This window comes from Trichomycterus rosablanca, chromosome 16 (genome assembly GCF_030014385.1).
Source record: "Trichomycterus rosablanca isolate fTriRos1 chromosome 16, fTriRos1.hap1, whole genome shotgun sequence".
NCBI classification, from domain to species: Eukaryota; Metazoa; Chordata; class Actinopteri; order Siluriformes; family Trichomycteridae; genus Trichomycterus; species Trichomycterus rosablanca.
Window position 1 is genome coordinate 24,435,582 of NC_086003.1, and position 20,406 is coordinate 24,455,987.

Consider the following 20,406-nt stretch of genomic DNA (forward strand, 5'->3'; position numbering starts at 1 on the left):
AAGAGCAAAGAAAATGGCAGAACATTAAGATCCAGCTGGGCTAGAGCAAAACAATGAAAACGTAATTAATATTTTATTCACCAAATAAACTCAAATTATTACTAACTCGTAATTGTAAGAGTGGATTTTAATGAGCCAGCATACTTGCAAAGCAATGCTGAACAATGAATGAACAAACACCTGTAAAAGTACCACAAAGGTCAGAAATGTCTATAAGTCTCTGATATTAGTATATACCAACAACAGCCTTCATAACCGCCATGCACCCAGACTGGCAAATAAGCACAGGATGGTAAAAAGACCCACAAGATGGCCTTTTTACGCCTTGTCCAACAAAAGTGTCTAGGTCTGAGTATTTTTTTTAAACGCCACACTATTTAACTGATTTCACCAATAAAAAGATGGGTGATGCAGTACGTGTGTGCATCATAGAATAATGGCCTGCATCTCAATTCAGTTTACTTAAATGCATAATATAAATGGTGAACAACTCTCCATTAAGTGAAGTCTGAACTAGACAGCTTTCAGAAGTAACAGTAACACAGACCATCATCCATTTGTTTTTTATTAAGTGTCTCGTCTTAACTTTAGCTCTTGTTAAAACCAACAAAAAAAGCTCAAAACGCTGATCTGCACTTGTTTGTAAAAGAATGAAAATGAAAAAATAAAACTTGACAAATTTCACCACAGGTCCTTTTCCTGAATCAGTTTGTCATTAGCTCATATCTGCAGAGTTTGTCTCACTTAGTTCTGTATGACCATTAAAAAAACTAAAGTGATCAGTGAGAGTTGATGAACAGACATGAAGATGAAATGAAGATGAAAGGTTTTTGCAGTTGGGATCCAACTGTGTTAAATGTCTATCGGTCCATTTCGTCCAGCAGCGGTGTGGCGTCTCCAGCGATTGACATGGGTGTGCTCTCAATCATGGGACTCGGCGAAGGGCGTGGAGTCACGCGAGACTTCTGCTTGCGTCTCTCTGCCTCCTTCTCCTGTAGCCACTGTTCAGCCATTTTACCCCAATCCACAGCCGCATGAGTGCTTGGTCTGGAGAAAAAAAAAAACAAACACACATTACTGAGTAAAATTATCTAAATGCCGTTTGGCCAACTCAAGGAAGGTTCAAGGCCGTTTTAAGCCTCGACTGTTTAAAAATTATTGAGGCCAATGTGGTCCTGGGAACACTTAAAAGCCTCAGATGTTGTTTTATATCTTTGCCCTAATTTGTCTTGGACTTCATGGGTTGGTTTTTTTCCTGACAATGCAGTAAAGTACTGCTTAGAGTTCGAATAGTTTTGTTTGTTTATTAGGATTTTAAAGTCATGTTTTACACTTTGGTTACATTCATGACAGAAACGGTAGTTACTCATCGCACAAGGTTCATCAGTTCACAAGATTATATCGAACACAGTCATGGACAATTTTGTGTCTTCAATTCACCTCACTTGCATGTATTTGGACCGTGGGAGGAAACTGGAGCACCCGGAGAAAACCCATGCCGACACGGGGAGAACATGCAAACTCCACACAGAAAGGACCCGGACCGCCCCACCTGGGGATCGAACCCAGGACCTTCTTGCTGTGAAGCGACAGTGCTACCCACCGAGCCACCCTATTATCTTGAATGAGAGTTTTTTTAGGTATGTGTCATACATACTGTAGTCTTTGCATTTCTCTGTTGTATTTAGGGTATTCAACCTGGATATGTTTTACATACTAAATGTACACTTAAGACATGGGTCATCAACTACATTTTTGTATTTGAAACATGTAACCTACATTTACATGATGCTACAAGGCAAGAAGCTGATGGACTGTCAGCACATTTTTTAAATTGCACTCACTTTGGCTGTGGTGTCCGGACCCTGGAGGAAGAAGACGATGGTGTGGACGAGGGTTGTGCGTGATGGCCGTGGGAGGACTGTGGCGTGCCGCTGGGATACTGCGGGGTACTCATGGCCTGCTGCTGGCCTGGTGTAGTGTAAGAGTAGCTGGGAGTCATCAAAGGTGTAGCTATAGGCTGCTGTGGTGTGGCAAACACCTGCAAAGAGACACGTTTTTGTAGTAAATTATTTCATGCATAAAGCTTATAAAAACAAGCACAGAAAACCCATTAAAATTCAAAGCCAACAATAAAACTATCCCATAAACGAGGATTACTGTATTTATTTTTATGAAAAAGCATGAAATGGCAACATCAGGAACAGGGACTGGGGTGAGGGACAAATACTGTATATATAGCTTATTAAGTTTTTTCCAACAATCTAATTAAAACAGTAACATTTTTCATTTGTTGAAGTTGCATAATGTTTCCTCTAATGCTGCTAATGTACAGCAGATCATCTTGCAGATCATAATCAGTGCAGATCATCTTGTTATATTTTGTATACATAAACAATAAAAAAAAAAAAATAAGGATGTAAACACTTTAGCTTTCCAGAATCTCAATATTGATATCAGTTTAAAGGATCAATTTCAGATTACATGACTGGATGCAGAGGAAAATGACATCCTGATTTATTCTGACTTTGGGTAAATATAGGATCAAGGTGTGTATAGCGTACATGATAAGCACTGCTGCTGCCTCCTCCTCCAGCACTGCTGCCTCCGCTGTATCCGTACTGGCTGGAGCCCCACTGTGCTGGAGTAGTGTTTGGATTCTGGCCCTGTCCCGTCACTGCTGCAATAGCATTAAACATCTGGGATGTTACATTTCTGGGTAAAGCATTGACTGCCCGGGTTAGGTCTGAAATAGAGATAAAGAAAAAATATTAAGGGTTAAATAACAAGAACAACAAAGAAAATGTCTCCTTTTATAAGAACATCACTAACCTGCAAAGTTAATGTTGGCAGGAGTTGCGTTCACAGAAACTGGAGTTCGCAGTCTGCTACTGCTGCTCGGCGTGACACCTTAAACAAGACACATTAAAAGATTTACACATACAAGACAGTTTAAAACTGGCAAGTCACGATAAAGGGTGGTGCAGGAAGGGGCAAGAAATTACCATCATGAACTCTAGTAAAGACTTTAACAGTACTGCTATATTGTACAGTACAGAAACAAGTCTGACATAAGCTGCCACTGACCTGGCACAGGCTCCTGGTAGTGGTCCTTAAACCAGCGGAAGAGCCCATTGACTGTGGAGAATATTTGGGAGCGATACCTAAACCCATCTGGAGTGATGGTTACATACTCTATCCTATAAAAATACAATATAGGTGGTTAAACATAGTACATAAGTACCAGAGTTCTTTTTGCAAGCTTGAACAAAAGAGCGTGGATTACCTTGGCTTTCCTCTAGGCTGGTAACCCAGCAGGAACTTTCCTGGCAGGTCTTTGCAGGCAGAAACAAAGTAGGGGATAAATGTGGGCTTATCTTTCTTAGACTTTATAAGAATCTCTTCCATTTTCTAAAAAAGAGAGAAGTACATGGAAAACATGTTTATAAAAATATTAGCATTAGGTCAATGCATAGTTAATTTCAAGGTGCCACAAACTTATAAGCAAACTAGATGGGGGAAGGGGGGAAATGCAGTAAAGAAAAAATATAAGCAGAAATTACAGATGCTGTACCTTTCTGTCTCCACCGTTGCACTCCTGGAAGTACTTATGGCTGAGCAGATCCCGCGCGAAAGCAGCCATAGGCTGCACATAACGGGCTGTGATTTCATCCAGATCTTCAAACTCCTAAAATCAGGAACAAACAAGTTATTTGTGGTGGATGTAAATTTGTGGTGGATGCAAATTCCTTCACTCCATATTAAATTACACAAACTACATATGTGATAAAGGTAAAAGCAAGGAATCTGCACCAGCAGAAGCTGCAAGTTTAGATAAAAGCTCACCTCAGTATTAATCCACAGTGTGTGTCCCAGGCTGAAAGCGTTCTCTTTGCCCTCCTCACGCACGTCAACATGTTGGTAGATTCCATCTGCTACCTTCCAGGTTACAGTCAGGTGGTTCTCTCCTTTACTGCTGGGCCTGATCACAACATCACCCTGATCCATCGACTCCATCATCTTCTCTGCCTGTTTAAAGTTAATGTTGTGGAACGATGGGTGGGCAATGACACGCTTGATATACGCTGTGAAAAGGGAAAAAGAAACATTAAAACACATTAACAAGATATTTGCAACATTGTAAAACATGACTTGTACTTGGTATTGGAACGGACCAACACAGTCCCATATTGTGTCATTCAGCCTTAAGTGTTAGCATCCCAGTCTTATTCTAGTTTATCTAATGAGATTTTGGGTTTTTACTGGTTCTCTGCTGTTTCTTTTTCAGTTCCTCTTCTTGTTTGTTGTCCTCAGATTCAGCGTCAAAGTCATAGTAGGTGTCTTTAGGAAGCTTCCATTCATTGTTCTTGTCACTGAGGTCTGACGTTCGACAGGTAAGGTCCACATTGAACTTTTCAATATCGATCTTCATAATACGACAGTGCACAGTCATGCCAACCTAGAAAAACACGAGCAATGAGCAACCAAATTAAAAAAATCACAGTCCTATTTTAATCATAACTTTGTGACTGTTAAAGCACAACTTCAAAACAAAATTTTTTTTTTGCCCCAATAGGAGAAATTACCCAAATTAAACATCCCTTACCTTGACCCTCTCTTCTGGGTGCTTAACCACCTTGTCTGAGAGAAATTTTGTGGGAATAAAACCCATGACACCATTATCTAGACGAGATCTTACACCAATAGCCTGACCGGGACAGGAACCGCTGTCAAAGTGGTTCCACACCTGAAAAAGAAAAGCAGTTATTTAAGCTGGATCTTTTTGGTACAGTCTATTCTTATATGATACTGTATTAAACAGCCTTTTGTTTTATTTTAAATGACTATTTTACATATAAGCCACTTTGCAGACACCTTTATGCTAAGTGACTTACAATTGTAGCTAATGACAGTGCAAGCAATTGAAGGTTAAGGGCCTTGCTCAGGGACCCAAAAGTGGCAGCTTGGTGGTAGTGGGGTTTAAACCAGTGACCAGCCAATTACCAGTCCAGTAGCATATTTACTTCTTAACTAAGTGGCAAATATGTACACATTCTGATCATTAAAATCCACTTTTAGGCTTTGACGGCTGCACCATTAGACTTAAACACTCTCATAACTCATTACAGTAAAGAGCAAAATAAAGAATAAGTCAAAATTCACTGAGAGTATGTTAAAGAAGAATGTGCCTCACCTCACTAAGCTCAGGAAAGTTGTCTTGCTGGCAGAAAGGACACTGCCATAATCCAGTCTCATCATTACGAATGGCCTGATCGTAACTTTCACCCTGCGGCCTTCTGTGAGCAATGCCGGTCACAACACTGGTGATAAGCTTACCTATGTAGGCAAAACAGTGGAAACAGGAAGATTAGAAGGGAGACATTGATTTTTAATTCCATCTTATCAGTACATGTATCAATGACTGACAAACATAGTGCATACCTATATAGAAAGTCTCAGGGGTTTCCTTAGTGAGAAGGTTAAACACTTCCTCTGTGTTCGGGGGTCTGTATGGTGCTCGAAGGTCTTTATACCTACAGCTGAGCTCTGCACGGATATCATATAGTGTGATTCCCTTGTTGCCATAACCCTGGTGTGGGGGTAAACATAGGTGTAACAATTACAAGATGTATATGGCAAATGTATCATTTATACATCATGAATGATTTAAGCACAATCTGCAGCTCTTTAATTGAGTTTGATTTTCTAAATGTTAGCACACACCATTCTGTTAGCAGTGAAAGACAGTTTGAGGTTAGAACGTAGGCTAGCTGTAACAGCATTATTAAATGACCTGCTATAGCATATGAAGTTGCTTTTGACCAAAACATTTTGCCCAATATTATTTTAGATGACACTGTATGTCTCTAAGTCAGTAAGCTTTTAGTTCTGTTGCTGGCTCACCTGTCTCTCCAGCTCTTCAGCAAAGGCATCAAGATCTAGATCCTTCAGCCTCTCTGGATTCTCCAGAATCTCTTCCAATGCTCCAGCTGGATTAGCATCTTCTGCTGACTCATCGTACTCCAGTGCATCCACCGCCATTTTACGTGCCCACTCGTAAGTCTCAGGATGCACACGAGAGCCATCCAGAACCTCGATATACGAGTCAGTGCTACAGGATGAAAATGGAAGGAACGATTTTAGTTGTGTTTATGATTTTAAAGGACAAAGCATGTCATGTAAAAGGAAGGGTACATAAAATTCACCTGTCTCCAAGGGAGGCTGTGTCAATTTTGATGAAACCAGCACAGTTAATAAATACTTTGGGTCCCATATGGCACATGGTCACAAGCTGAGTTCGATTTTCCAACCTAGTGTTGTTTTGTTTAAGGATCTGTTGAAGAACATGACAGGGATTAACCTCAAATTACAATTCATACCTCAATGCATTCCTACTGGAGGGGTCTTACCTTGAGCAGATGAGAGCCTTTTCTCGGTCCCAAACCACAGACATACTGGACTAGGCTCTGTGTGTAAGGATGAGCAATGGCTCGGTTCACATCTACACCAACCTCATTCACCCGGTTAATAAACTCACAATAAAGAGCACTTAGCAATTCTTCTTTCACCACATGCTCCTAACAAACAATGCAAAAACAATACAAACAGTTTGAGGAAAAAAAATGGAAAAAATTACCTAAACAAACTCAGGACTATCATTATGTCACATCACCTTCAGTGTGTTAGCATTTCAGCTTTGGTAAAGGTGTGTTAAACAGTCACTGCACCCAGAATTGACCTTGCAAAAATGGGCATTCATTTAAATAGAAAAGAACATAAAAGTTTTGAATAAAAAGGGAATTTGTTTGTGCAATCATTCAGTTTTGCCATTAGGCAACAAAGAGTTGCTGTACAAAGAAAGCTTGTGCGCTTAACCACATGTTTACTCTTTAATTCAGTCCAACATTAAATATCAGCTATCTGTATGAAACAAACATTAAGACTGATGTTACACTCACCTCAGCATTTACAAGCAAATAGCATAAAATAAACACCAACCATTAACCAATGGGAGATAATTCTCTATTCTGTAAATCCCAGTTTGCAGGTTAGGCTACATTAAAAGTTCTCAGTTCAGTCTTAAAAAATTGGGATCAAAAGAGGGAACCTTAGCCAATCTTTATACAGAATAAACACTACCATAAAAATGTTGCAATAATGTGTACAGTTCCTTAAAGTTCTGTAACCTGCTTCTTAAATATGACCCAACCGGCTGCTCTGCAGACTTCTATTTACACTGTGGTCATGGTGGCTGGGCCTTTATTTTAAAATATACAAACAACCCAAGAATGCCTCCATCCACTTGAAATGGTATTTAAAATTTACACAGTTTCAACACTACAGTGTGTGTGTGTGTGGTTGCCGTATTACCACATGTTTAAAGAGTTAGAGAATTGTTTGGTTCGCAGAGCACAGTACCTGCAGAGGATGCAGTTTGAGGCAAAGAATGTCCTCATCGCTGCTGCACACCTGGGCAAACTCTACCAGAGGGTCCTGAATCTTGCGGGCCACGGACACGGCCTGGCGAAGAAGAGGAGGGTAGTCTCTAAAGTCCGTCTGAAAAGGAGAAAAACACTCATGTGAAAGGTGTGCTACCTGGTTCAAACCAAAAAGTGACAAAGCAACAGGTTGCTAAATATTTCCAGTGTACCACACTACAAGAAGCTGTGATATTAATAATTGGCACTAAATTGTCAGACCAATTTTAAGAATTCTGCTAGATGTTTACCTGGTTTTCTGTTCTGTTAACAGCAGTTGCAGGTAGGTATGGGCAGTACAACTAAAATCCTCCACATGATATACGTAATTTTTTATATATGTAACGATATATATCACAATAATACTTTCGTAAAAAAGTGGAAAATGTTTATTACAGAAATGATTATTTCAGTAGCTTCAAATTGGTTAATAGTTGTTTCTTACAAGTTCATTATACAGTCGAGAAGTAATTTAGTCACCCTAAAAAGATAAATGTCTGAAAAGCTTTACCCAAACTTGCCCAAAACCTTATTTGCTGGCCTGTAATTAGACTGCTGTTATATTCTATACTACCATTCTATGCTATGCCATATATATTTCTGTGTGGGTGCAAAAGTAAAAGCTGTCTTGTCTACAAGAGACAAATTTGCAGTCACGTCAGAGGAACACTAGTGTAAACAAGGCAACAGAGGTGTTACTAAAGCATTTTTTTAGATAATAGTCATGCATGTTGGTGCATTTCTATTAAGACCTGCTGTAAACCCTACAGCTTAAACCACAGAAGGTCACCTCAGACTTATTGCTGTTCATGTACAGCATAGCCAACTCATTGTCCATCAACTCGACTCCAACTGCAGGTAAAGGTGAGTCTTGTTCCAGTTCACTGATTGTGCGCTTGATGTCCTCCATTACCATGTGAGCATCTCTGCAGCAGATAAAGCAGAACACAATGAACAGTTAATACTAAGAGCAACACTGCATATAAACTGACATTAATTAGGTAATTTTTAAAAACATAAATCAATACCGATTTTCACCAGCAACAGCCACAACATGTGGTTTCTTGCTAAGAAGGAACTTCTTTAGGTTTTCAATGTCTTGGAGCTGTCAGAACACAATATTAAGCTTTACTATTTTGACAGTTTTAAACTCAGTAACAGTTAACACAATTATAGCCTTTATAGGATTTGTGAGCTTAAACTTTAACCTTTTTCTCCCGTTCCTCCTCTCTCCATGCATTCCGTCTTTTCAAGAAGTTAGGAAGTCTGAGAAAGTCTACAACCTCGCCTTCACCATTGATCAGAGCACAGAAAACAGGTGTATCTCTAAAAACACAGGTATGTTTAGAGTTAACTAATTAGCGGCCCTAACACTTGTCAAAGTGTAACTGCCACGACAAACAGCAGAGGAGTGATAAAAAACTAAAAAGGCTACACAAAGCAATTTGGCTAATTGTTACGATAGTTAGTACCTGCCAGAGGCAAAGGCCACTCCAAGCACACGGATCCCTTTGCCTTGTGTCTCATCCATCAGGTCATCATCCTCCTCCACTTGCTGGTCTGGTCTGTATGGAGCCACTTTCAGCCAGTTATACAGTTTCTTGCAGCATGACTGCATCACAGTACAAAAGAGGGAAACCCCACAAACTTAGTGAACATTCTAGGAACGCTACAACAAAAGTTTGATTCCAGACAGACGGTTACACAGGTAAACACAGGGAAATGGATTACTTTAAAAAAAAAAAAAAAAACCCAAAAGTAATTAAAATAACACTGTTTGGTTACATTCATAAAAACTTCAAACTTCTGCTTTTGAAAATTAAAAAGAAAAGTTATTAATATAGAATAATTTTCTGCCAGTGTCCAGATTTACATTTACTATTGACAGTCACTGAGATGTACCTGCGCTAAACATTTCTTTATGCTACTTTGTGCCACGTTTAATAGAAAGAAAAAGCTTTGCCATTGCAACTTACTATGTGCTGTAATGTTACATAAATTTCAAGTAAATTGCATGTGAAATTTAACACCAGCAGTTTAAATACATAAGGGGCATCAGCATAGACATTTTTCAATTAACCTTAATTATATTTTCCTTGGCTTCAGCAACAAGCTTATTCTTCAGCTCTTTGGCCATCTGGGGATAGAGGAACTGCTGAAGGGCACGTTCGATGGCCAGCGTTCTCTGCTTGTTCCACTCCTGCACCTGGTGACTGAACTCATCTCTGTAGTAGAACTGCTTTATTTCATCAAAATATGTTTGATCACCACTGTACCTGCAAAACAGAAAATTCAAATGTTTATAACCCATCAGAACATTGACCATATTGGAATCATTTACAGGTTAGGCAAAGTTTATCAAATAGCTACATATCAGATATGGTTTCACCAGCATTTACCCTTTAACCCCAACCAGATCAATGGCGATGTCTATGGTGAGCAGCCCCTCATCCTCTGCTAAGCACATCTTGAGAAACTGATCTCCACTCAGCTCTTTCACGGGTTTGTTCTTCAGGTACTTGAACGAGTATGCGTAGTGTGCCTCATCAATGTCCTGAAAAACCAAACAACTAGTCAAATCTTTCACAAAAACCGAACACACCTGATGCAATTAATGGCTATAGGAAGCGCTGGAGACTTGGAGGTTGGAGTAAATAAAGAAAATGTATCCAGTTGGATGAAGGATATCATATGCTACCCTAGAGAACATCAAAGCAGAAACTTTTTACAGTACCTATTTTATTCTTGATGAATGAGCTGACAGATGGCTGACTGGCTATCTAACGGAAAAAGAACACCATTTTCCCCCACCCACACCTCTTTAAAATTTAGGTCAGAGCTTAGAACACTGAACAAACCAGAAACCCTTGCCACTCATGTCTATGCACAAGCATTTAATATTTCAAAACAGACCTCAAATAAGGGAAAGGGACTAATGCCTTTTAGAGTTGAACAGCGATAAATGTATGCTAAAGTTACGTAACTGTTGCTCAAATGGAAAAAAGTAAGTTAACAAGCATGTTTGTAGAATTACTTTAGTTTAACAATCATAATGGATTTATTGGGAGAAACTTTGCAAAACTACTACAGTCATGGACTGATCACTATGTAAATATACTGACAAGTGAGTGATCACAAATATTTTATATTTTTCATCACTGGTGGGTTCGTAAATAAAAGTTTAAATGATCTGAAAACAACTAATTAAACAAACTGATTAAAGCCGGCACATTATCTAGGTCTTACCTTCTTGCCCTTCTTAGTGGGCTTATTATTGATCTTGGCCCTTTCCTGGAAAGTCTGTCTTAGCACATGCCTGACAAGAGGCTCACGGGCAATTTGCATAGCCACCATGTAGCGTGTGCCCTCCAGAACAGCTTCTGGTGTGTTAAATTGACTGTGAAAATAAAAACAATGAGATACAGTAAATAAAAGAATTTCCCCTTTCAGAACAGTAATATAGTTTTGGGTTAGTAACTAGATTTTATAAATGTAACAATTGTAAAACCTCATTTCTAAGATGTATCTGTTACCTGCAGACGTAATCTTTAGCCAGCTCCAAGGGCTCTGCAGGAAACTGTTCAGTCTCGTGTCTCTGGTAGCTGTCACGCAAGTTTTCACCAAACTGTTCAGGAGTGAGACCAAACTTCTTTGCTAGTCCATCTGTACAGTAAAAACATATGTAAACAACATATAGTCAAGAATAAACAATTCTATATTTATTTATATTCAATTAATAACAGGTCGTAACCCTGTAGATTTAGGGTCAAACTAAAGCATTAAACTTTAAAGACCAAGCATGTTCCTTGGTTGATTAGATACTTTTTACCACATTATCTTCTTAATTTAATAAGCAAGTCAAGAACAATCACACACCGAGTCCAGCACCCTGGCAGATGCTGTACATGTCTCTACGTGAAGCTAGTTTCAGATCAGGCCCCTTATGCTCCTCTTCCTCCTCCCGTTCCACCTCAGCTTCCTCACCTGATGAAATCAAACAAAACAGCAACTTACTAAAAGCTGATTCAATAATGCATTTAAATAAATCTATGACATATTAAAGACATACCATCTTCCTCTGACACCTCCTTGATCTTCTTCAGCTTTTTCTTGGTGGATTTGGCAGCATTCTGCATCTTTGGAATGTCTCGCCCATAATAGAGCAGGAAGTGGTTGTACACGTCTCCCAGCTCGTCTATAGACTGGACATCTTTTAGCCTGCCACAATAATAAAATCTGGTGATTAATATCAAGGCCAAAATATGAAATGGTTTAACAAACGTATACTAATAATGGTAGATTATCAATTCCAATTCCAATTCACTGCTAGCTAAATGTTGTCAGATAAAAGGGTCATTTACATTTATTTCCAACAACTGGTAGATTATTTGAATTTGACAAATCAGTAGGTGGCACAGAATGCAGGAGCTCACTCTCAGCACCCAAAAAATGCTTTGTTAGTTTTGTGAAAACCATGATTAAAAACTAAGAATGATTTAATAAAGCATAAAGTTAGTGAATCACTGATCTAAAAATGTTGTATAATGGGCACGAATTTAAAGTACAAAGCCCAACATGCTATTAGATGGAACCTTTACCTTTCCAAATCAGCTGTATCCAGTGGACGAATAGCATCAGCGAGGGGTTTATCTGGGTCAGCTGAGATCTGTTCGAACTGATATGACTGCATCCTCTGGAAGAGACGTGTCAGGTTCTGCTTACGTGTTCTCAACTGGGTCCACTGGGAGAAAAATACAAACAAACCAACTATAAATACTTTTTGACCCCACTGTATATACAAACATATTTAGTCAGCCACTGATTGTGCAGGTTCTCCTACTTAGAAAGATGAGAGAGGTCTGTAATTTTCATCACAGGTACACTTCAACTATGAGAGACAAAATGAGAAAAAAAAAATCCAGGTAATCACATTGTAGGATTTTTAAAGAATTTATTTGTAAATTATGGTGGAAAATAAGTATTTGGTCAATAACAAAAGTTCAACTCAATACTTTGTAACATAACCTTTGTTGGCAATGACAGAGGTCAAACGTTTCCTGTAAGTCTTCACCAGGTTTGCACACACTGTAGCTGGTATTTTGGCCCATTCCTCCATGCAGATCTCCTCTAGAGCAGTGATGTTTTGGGGCTGTCGCTGGGCAACACGGACTCCACAAATTTTCTATGGGGTTGAGGTCTGGAGACTGGCTAGGCCACTCCAGGAGCTTGAAATGCTTTTTACGGAGCCACTCCTTCGTTGCCCGAGTGGTGTGTTTGGGATCATTGTCATGCTGGAAGACCCAGCCACGTTCCATCTTCAATGCTCTCACTGATGGAAGGAGGTTTTGGCTTAAAATCTCACGATACATGGCCCCGTTCATTCTTCCCTTAACACGGATCAGTCGTCCTGTCCCCTTTGCAGAAAAACAGCCCCAAAGCATGATGTTTCCACCCCCATGCTTCACAGTAGGTATGGTGTTCTTGGGTTCTTCTTCTTCCTCCAAACACGACGAGTTGAGTTTTTACCAAAAAGTTCAATTTTGGTTTCATCTGACCAAATGATATTCTCCCAATCCTCTTCTGGATCATCCATATGCTCTCTGGCAAACTTCAGATGGGCCTGGACACGTACTGGCTTAAGCAGGGGGACACGCCTGGCACTGCAGGATTTGAGTCCCTCTCGGCGTAGTGTGTTACTGATGGTAGCCTTTGTTACTTTGATCCCAGCTCTCTGCAGGTCATTCATCAGGTCGGTCCCTCCGTGTAGTTCTGGGATTTTTGCTCACCGTTCTCATGATCATTTTGACCCCACGGGATGAGATCTTGCGTGAGGCCCCAGATCGAGGGAGATTATCAATGGTCTTGTATGTCTTCCATTTTCTTACAATTGCTCCCACAGTTGATTTATTCACACCAACCTGCTTGCCTATTGTAGATTCACTCTTCCCAGCCTGGTGCAGGTCTACAATTTTCTTCCTGGTGTCCTTCGACAGCTCTTTGGTCTTGGCCATGGTTGAGTTTGGAGTCTGACTGTTTGAGGCTGTGGACAGGTGTCTTTTATACAGATAACGAGGTCAAACAGGTGCCATTAATACAGGTAACGAGTGGAGGACAGAAGAGCTTCTTAAAGAAGAAGTTACAGGTCTGTGAGAGCCAGAAATCTTGCTTGTTTGTTGTTGACTAAATACTTATTTTCCACCATAATTTACGAATAAATTCTTTAAAAATCCTACAATGTGATTTCCTGGATTTTTTTTTCTCATTTTGTCTCTCATAGTTGAAGTGTACCTATGATGAAAATTACAGACCTCTCTCATCTTTCTAAGTAGGAGAACTTGCACAATCAGTGGCTGGCTGACAATACTTTTTGACCCCACTGTATATCTAGGCACAAATAATAAACAGATCCACTTCACCTTCTCATCCCACTGCCACACCCTCCACAGATCATTAATGTTGAGCTCTGGTTCCACATATTCTTTCCTGTAGAAAGCAATAAAGGGAACCTAAAAGAAAAACATACAACAGCAATTAGAGTACAAATCTAAACTGACTTTACTAAAAGAATGATTTTAACTGATGTGGATTTTATTACAGAAATACTTCATATTTATCTTTATAATTATTGAGATACAAATCTGTGACATGATATAAATCACGACAAATTCCTAATTAGTGTGGAACTGATGTGTGGAGACCAGTTTATGACTGGGAAGATCAATGTCCAGGAGTAGGTATTTTGTACATACTGATGTGAAGAAGTGAGTCACTACCAATAGAACGTTATAATGGTCATCGTAAATATTCATGACAAGTATTTATGAAAAAATGATTTATGTTTTCAGTGTGTCAACAAGGTACCTCAAAGTGCTGGTTCCTCATAAAGTTAAGTGCCTCCTTGATCTTGGCAATGGTACTTGGGCCTCGTCTGCTAAAGTTTGTTGTGGTGCCACGGTCCAGGTAGTCCGCATTTTCCTAAAATGCAGTCGAAAGTCAGGCTAGCTCTGATGCTTATGGGGTTTTAATACAACATAAACAGTAGCTATTACAGTACTGGATGCTTGGAATAAAAGCATCATAAAAAGATTGAAATACCTGCATGGAAATGGTGGGTGTTGAGAAAGCATTTCTGTAGATCCACTCAGCTTCTTCTTCCAGTTCATCATCCTCAGCAGGCTTGACAGGCATAGCACGTAACTGGAGACCACCATAACATATAATGAGAACCATAAAACAACATTCCACAAAGTTGAATCAGTTCATCTGGACACAAGTTTGTTGTAGAGATACGTTTCGTCACTCAATCCGAATGACTTCAGTCTGGAGAAGTTATTCGGATTTAGAGTGACGAAACGTATCTCTACAACAAACTTGTGTCCAGATGAACTGATCCAACTTTGTGGATTTGTGTACCTGGATTATTGAGCATGCATCAACATAAAACAACATTCATTCATTACAGGTGGTTTTGCAGATGTAAAGAAAGTCCACTGTCCACACATACCTGGAACCTTTCGGGCATGTCTGTAGAACGTATTTCATTGTCTTGGTCAGTCATGTGGCTGCTCTCCAGCTCACTGGGCTCATAGATTTCAAAGATGCTACGACGACCCACTTTTCTCTTGGTCTGCTTCTTTGGTCGATCCCAAGCTTCATCATCTTGGTCTTCCTCTTCTTCCTCAGCATGATCAAATGTCTCCGGGTCAAACTCGGTAAAGTCAAAGTCGCCGCCAAAGATCTCTTGGGCCTCTTGTAAAGCACTACAGGGTGAAATATCACAAGAGTTTAAAATGTGTTCACAGCAATGCAAGCTGCTCAGACTCCAGAACTTCCATACCAGTTGTACTCAATTCTACTTCCTAAAGACAAGGACATCCAATCAAAAATACACTAAGAATTCCAAAGCATATTATTTGATTCACAGATAGTCTTTACATAGTTTGAAACTGACATTTTTTTTTCATGAGGCAGCAGAAGATTTTAATATAGATGACATATTACTGCAGTAAAGGGCGTGGGTGGAGAAGCTGTGGTAATTACTTACGCATCAGTGTAGCCAGAAAACTTCTTTCTGTGTTTTTTAGTGATGGGCTGTCCATCATCATCAACAATAAAATCATCAATATCTGTACAGATAAAAAAGCCCAGTTAGTTACCATCAATGTCCTGATAAATTCACTAATATGCAATACAGTACAAACATTAAGTGTTATTGTGGCATTAAATGCCATAGAGTACATCATAAAATCCTACCAGATTCATCTCCCTCTTCTTCCTCATCGTCATCTGCTTGGAGCATTTCTCCAGGTTCTGCTTCCTCTGCCTCTCCATCACCGTCACCAGTAAAGATCTCATCTGCAATTTGGTCTTTATCATCATCTTCACCTTCGTCTTCTATAGTTTTCAATCTAGAGTACTTCTTTTTCTGTAAAGTGATCAAAAAAGGGTTTAATAAAACAGACAAACCTAAGGCTAAAGAGTGACTAGAAATTACTAGCAAATGTCAGGAACCATTCGCTGTAGAGCTTAAGCTTTTATAAGAGCTGATGAAATTCACTGAACTTTTTGTTTCATTCCTTCCATTAACAATAAAACAACTGCAACCTCATCCTCTGATATTCAAATGATTTGGTTATTTATGATGAAGGGTTTTATTTTTAACTGACATCCTTATTCATCTGTTAAACAAACATAATACAGGTGTGTTTGCAAAGGCTAAAAATGCTGCTTGTTAGATTTACAAATCAGTGAAACCTATCTTCATCTAGTTGCTGAATCTCAGCTATTGCTGACATACCCTCCTTTTGACTTTAACTCCCAAGTTCTCTTCGATAAGGTCAAGATCATCATCATCCAGGTAGTCATCATAACCTTGGAAAGAAAGGCACACAGTTAACCATCACATAACTCCATTGTTCTTAAATTGTGGCAGTAGTACCCCTGGTGGTGTCTAAAGCATCCTTAGGGGTGCTTTTATGATACTTTCAAGATCAATCCTGTTTTCAGGTGTTACACTTTTCCACCCACAAAAACATGAATCCAATACATTTAACAGAATAATGTTGCATATTTTAATCACATTGACCTTTTGATGCACAAAAGGTTGCAAGGAGGGGTATCCACAGTCTTTGCTATATAGTGTAGAAAAATATGCAAAATAATGTAGAGGGAAAAATGCATGACATTTGGCTACCATTAAATAATCACTAAGAATATTAGGATGCAATTGAATTTTATTTAAATAAAAACCAAAATAAGCATAGCCTAAGAGCACATTGGAAATTATACACAGTGGTAAGGATTCCTCTTAAACAATTTTATGGGCAAAAACAAAAGATAAAATGTACAGTTCGGTGGTACGTGTACTTACTCCTCTTTCTGCGGCGGTGGCGAACTTCCTCTTCAGAGTCGCTGCCGCCTGCCCCGCTGCGATTTCCATCCTCCTCCTCTTCTTCCACATTGTCGTCATCAATTAATCCTTTTAGGTTTCCGTGTTCATCCTGATCCTCTGTGTTCTCTTCTTCCTCTTCTAAAAAACAAAGGAAAACAACAGATGTTTAATTAAAGATGCAAATTGGTCAACTTCTTACACATGTAACTGACTTTATATAACTGTTATTATTCCTTGGTTAACTGGTAACCGGCAAAGGTTTTACCTTTATAAGCAGGGTTTACCTTGGGACATGATACAAAATTACCACATTTGTGACTTTAATGTGTAATAGTTTTGTCATTGATTTAAATTAAAATAAATTCATGAAAACGTTTCCTGTTCAGAAAATAAAGTTGTCTACACACACTCTATTGGAATCAACACAAGGAATTTACATCGCATTACACAACTGCAATAATCAAACAATGTCATCTGTATCGGTTATTGGTTAATCGTTGCCATTTCTAATTTAAATACTAACCAGCACAATTATAGTTCAATCAGAAATCTTTCAGTGCTTACCATCATCATCATCTTCCAAAAACCTCTGAGTCTTCTTGGGCTTTAAATCCTTTTCTTCAAACTCTTCCTCAGATTCCTCTGCCTCACTCTCAATAAACTCAGACATGTCTGCGGCTATAGTAAAATACACAAAGACATTACTATGTTAAAGTAAGTGCCCAGTATCAGGTCAGGACATTTCTGAAAAAAGACGACAAGACTGTTAAATTGTCATGTATTTATCTTCAGTAAACGATATCCTGGGTTGTGCTGTGTCCTACTCAGACACGCTGGGCACAGGGTGTGAATACACTCCAAAGAAGAAGTTTAACTATAATTTTGGAGAAGTCAGGCCAACATGAATGTTTTTGGAAGAAAAAAGAAAACTGGGCTACCTGGAGGAAATCCATGCAGACAACGAGGAAACATTCTCAACATTTAACAGGCAGTGTGGAGATGTGGGGGGCAATATACTGTTCCTAATGCGCCGGGTACTGTGTAGCATCTCCATGCTGCTACCTGACATGTTAAATGTTATTTCTAATTATGACAATTTTGGGGTGGGGGATAAAAGAAAGCACAGTTAATGTAGGAATGTCAATTCAAAAAGAAGCAATGCAGCCACTCCATCACTGATGCACCCTGGGTCAATGGTGGATTCTTCTGTGGGGCTCTGGTCGGAAAGGTACGGTCTGCCGCCTCTGGTCTGCCCCAGCTTAATGCAGGCATCAACTTCCAAACTTCAATTAAGTTGGCCAAAGAAACTTACTTTCCAGTTAAATGTTTATTTATTTATTAGGATTTTAGTCATGTTTTACACACTTTGGTTACATTTCAAGACGGAACAGGTAGTTACTTTTTACACAGCATTAATCAGTTCATAAGTTCAATGTCGAACACAGTCGTGAACAACTTTGTTTCTCCAATTCACCTCACTGGCACGTCTTTGGGACTGTGGGAGGAAACCAGAGCTCCCGGAGGAAAACCACGCAAACACGGGGACAACATGCAAACTCCACACAGAAAGGATCCAGACCGCCTTACCTAGGGACTGAACCCAGGACCTTTTTGCTGTGAGGCGACAGTGCTACCCACTGAGCCACAATGCCGCCCTTTCAGTTAAATAAAGGTCCACACATTTTTAACAAATCAAGACACTTGTTTGATTGCATTTTACAAATTATCTTTATTTCCAAAGTGGTTTTTTTTATTTTTTTATCCTGTATATTCGAAATTGGAAAGACAAAAAGAGTGTGTCCCACTCTCCATTTAACTACAAAATCCTAATATACCTGTCCCTTCCAAGTTCATGTAAACTGTTGACAAGTTTGTAAACCAGCCAGCTGCAATGCTAACTGTATTCATTTTAAAAAATATTTAAACATGCAGTCTGTCTTAATTATTTTATTCCTATTTATAGGGTAAAAGTGTGTTGTTTAAAATAATTGATATGTGAATAAATATCTCTGTCACACATTGGACTAACGTTATATGATACAGAAGAGTGTCTGTTGATGATATATCGCGATATCGATTGCTGTCATACCGACAAATCGTATGACATCAGGTTTAGATTAACCGGTTACCATCATTACTTGATATAATAACCACAAATTTCGAAACTGCGAAAGATGTTGTGCACATGCAGCTAACACTACTAAACTGAGCAAATTAATGTTCGATTTGACCACTGATTCGCTAGTTAATTAATAATATTAAAATACGTTGGTGTGATTAAAAACGGATTTTACTGCTTATGAGGCAAATTTATAGTTCTCTTATTTACAACAAACATACAAGTTAAACGCGACAAAGGAGTTAGCATGCATTTGTTTTAACCGGTCCTGTAAAAAGGAAGGCCTACGAAACGCATACTGCTAAACTAAACAGCATTTAAAAAACACTATACTTCTGCATGCAGTGTAATAATTCGATACAGTACGCATTTGGGACACAGCCACGGCCTTCAGAAGCACTGATGCTAGCCTGCAGAGTTAGCTGCTCAAAAGTACACACGCAAGAACCATAAACATTCCTCCTTTAATACCTCCAGACATACCGAAATGAATCGCACTTACCCTCTTCTGGTATCCGACTCTCTTAAAAACTCGGAAAATGTTCAAATTTGTGAAGAGCGCCTCATTAACAGCAGCTAACAACAAAAATGGCGAGACAATGCTGCGTGATTTTGCATCCCGTACAGAATAAGCAACATCCGGTGTGACGAGAAAAGTTGATCCTGTCAAATGTTGGCTCATGAAAAAACTCGCATGCTCAGAAATTGCGTAAATATAATCTCGCATAATCTTGCGTATCTGAGTAAATCTCGCGATATAATGTAGTCCTGAGTGGCACGACAAGGTATCGATCCAGATTTAGTAAAACAAGAATTAATTAAATTCTTTTTTTAATTTTTTTAAATTAATTTAACAGTATTACAGTATACAGTAAACACAACAGTACACTTAATATATATGAACATATTACCAAAAATATGATTTAACATTAATACAACAATAAACAGTATATGCTTAACGACAATAAAAGAATACAAATAAAAACATCAAAGAAAAAAACAATAAAACAGAAGAATTACAAACCATTTAAGGAATCTTGTTCCAATGGCATAACATATAAAACAAGAAAGACAATAAAATAAAATCCTCATTTGAAAATGTGTTATCTTTATATAAATTTGAAGCGCTTTAAGACAGTTAACAATCTACATAATTTCTTGTTCAAAGAAGGGCTCAAGGAATTTATTGTTTGCAAATATATTTTCAAATCTAAATTGGGTTCAATTCTAACAGCATATTACGGTTTTCCTCATGTCCTCTGGTTCCTTCTCACCTCCCAAATCATGACAGAATATGGATTGGCTAGTCTAAATTGTCCCCAGGCATGAATTACTAAGTAAAGACTAAATAAGTGTGTAATGCACTGGTATGGTGTGACAAATAACCGGACAGACATCCTTTGTACTAAATAGTAATT

General features: G+C 38.8%; 1 protein-coding gene across 1 annotated transcript; it reads right to left on the reverse strand.

Annotated features, from left to right (window-relative positions):
* Positions 1-547: 547 nt before the first annotated feature.
* supt6h (SPT6 homolog, histone chaperone and transcription elongation factor) lies at positions 548-19,587 on the reverse strand. Its single transcript, XM_063011310.1, has 37 exons — positions 19,491-19,587; positions 17,434-17,547; positions 16,849-17,007; positions 16,276-16,349; positions 15,732-15,903; positions 15,523-15,604; positions 14,983-15,238; positions 14,574-14,675; positions 14,340-14,453; positions 13,895-13,984; positions 12,077-12,219; positions 11,548-11,696; positions 11,355-11,462; positions 11,012-11,141; positions 10,725-10,875; positions 9,878-10,032; positions 9,559-9,754; positions 8,951-9,090; positions 8,687-8,804; positions 8,507-8,583; positions 8,269-8,404; positions 7,420-7,557; positions 6,411-6,578; positions 6,207-6,334; positions 5,905-6,112; positions 5,443-5,590; positions 5,195-5,337; positions 4,607-4,747; positions 4,264-4,459; positions 3,847-4,085; positions 3,575-3,688; positions 3,287-3,411; positions 3,088-3,200; positions 2,833-2,910; positions 2,565-2,746; positions 1,845-2,041; positions 548-1,047 (listed from the first exon to the last, which is right to left on the reverse strand). The coding sequence occupies exons 2-37, from the start codon at positions 17,537-17,539 to the stop codon at positions 861-863; spliced, it is 5,163 nt and encodes a 1,720-aa protein (XP_062867380.1). The 5' UTR covers positions 17,540-17,547; positions 19,491-19,587; the 3' UTR covers positions 548-860.
* Between the last annotated feature and the right edge of the window lie 819 nt (positions 19,588-20,406).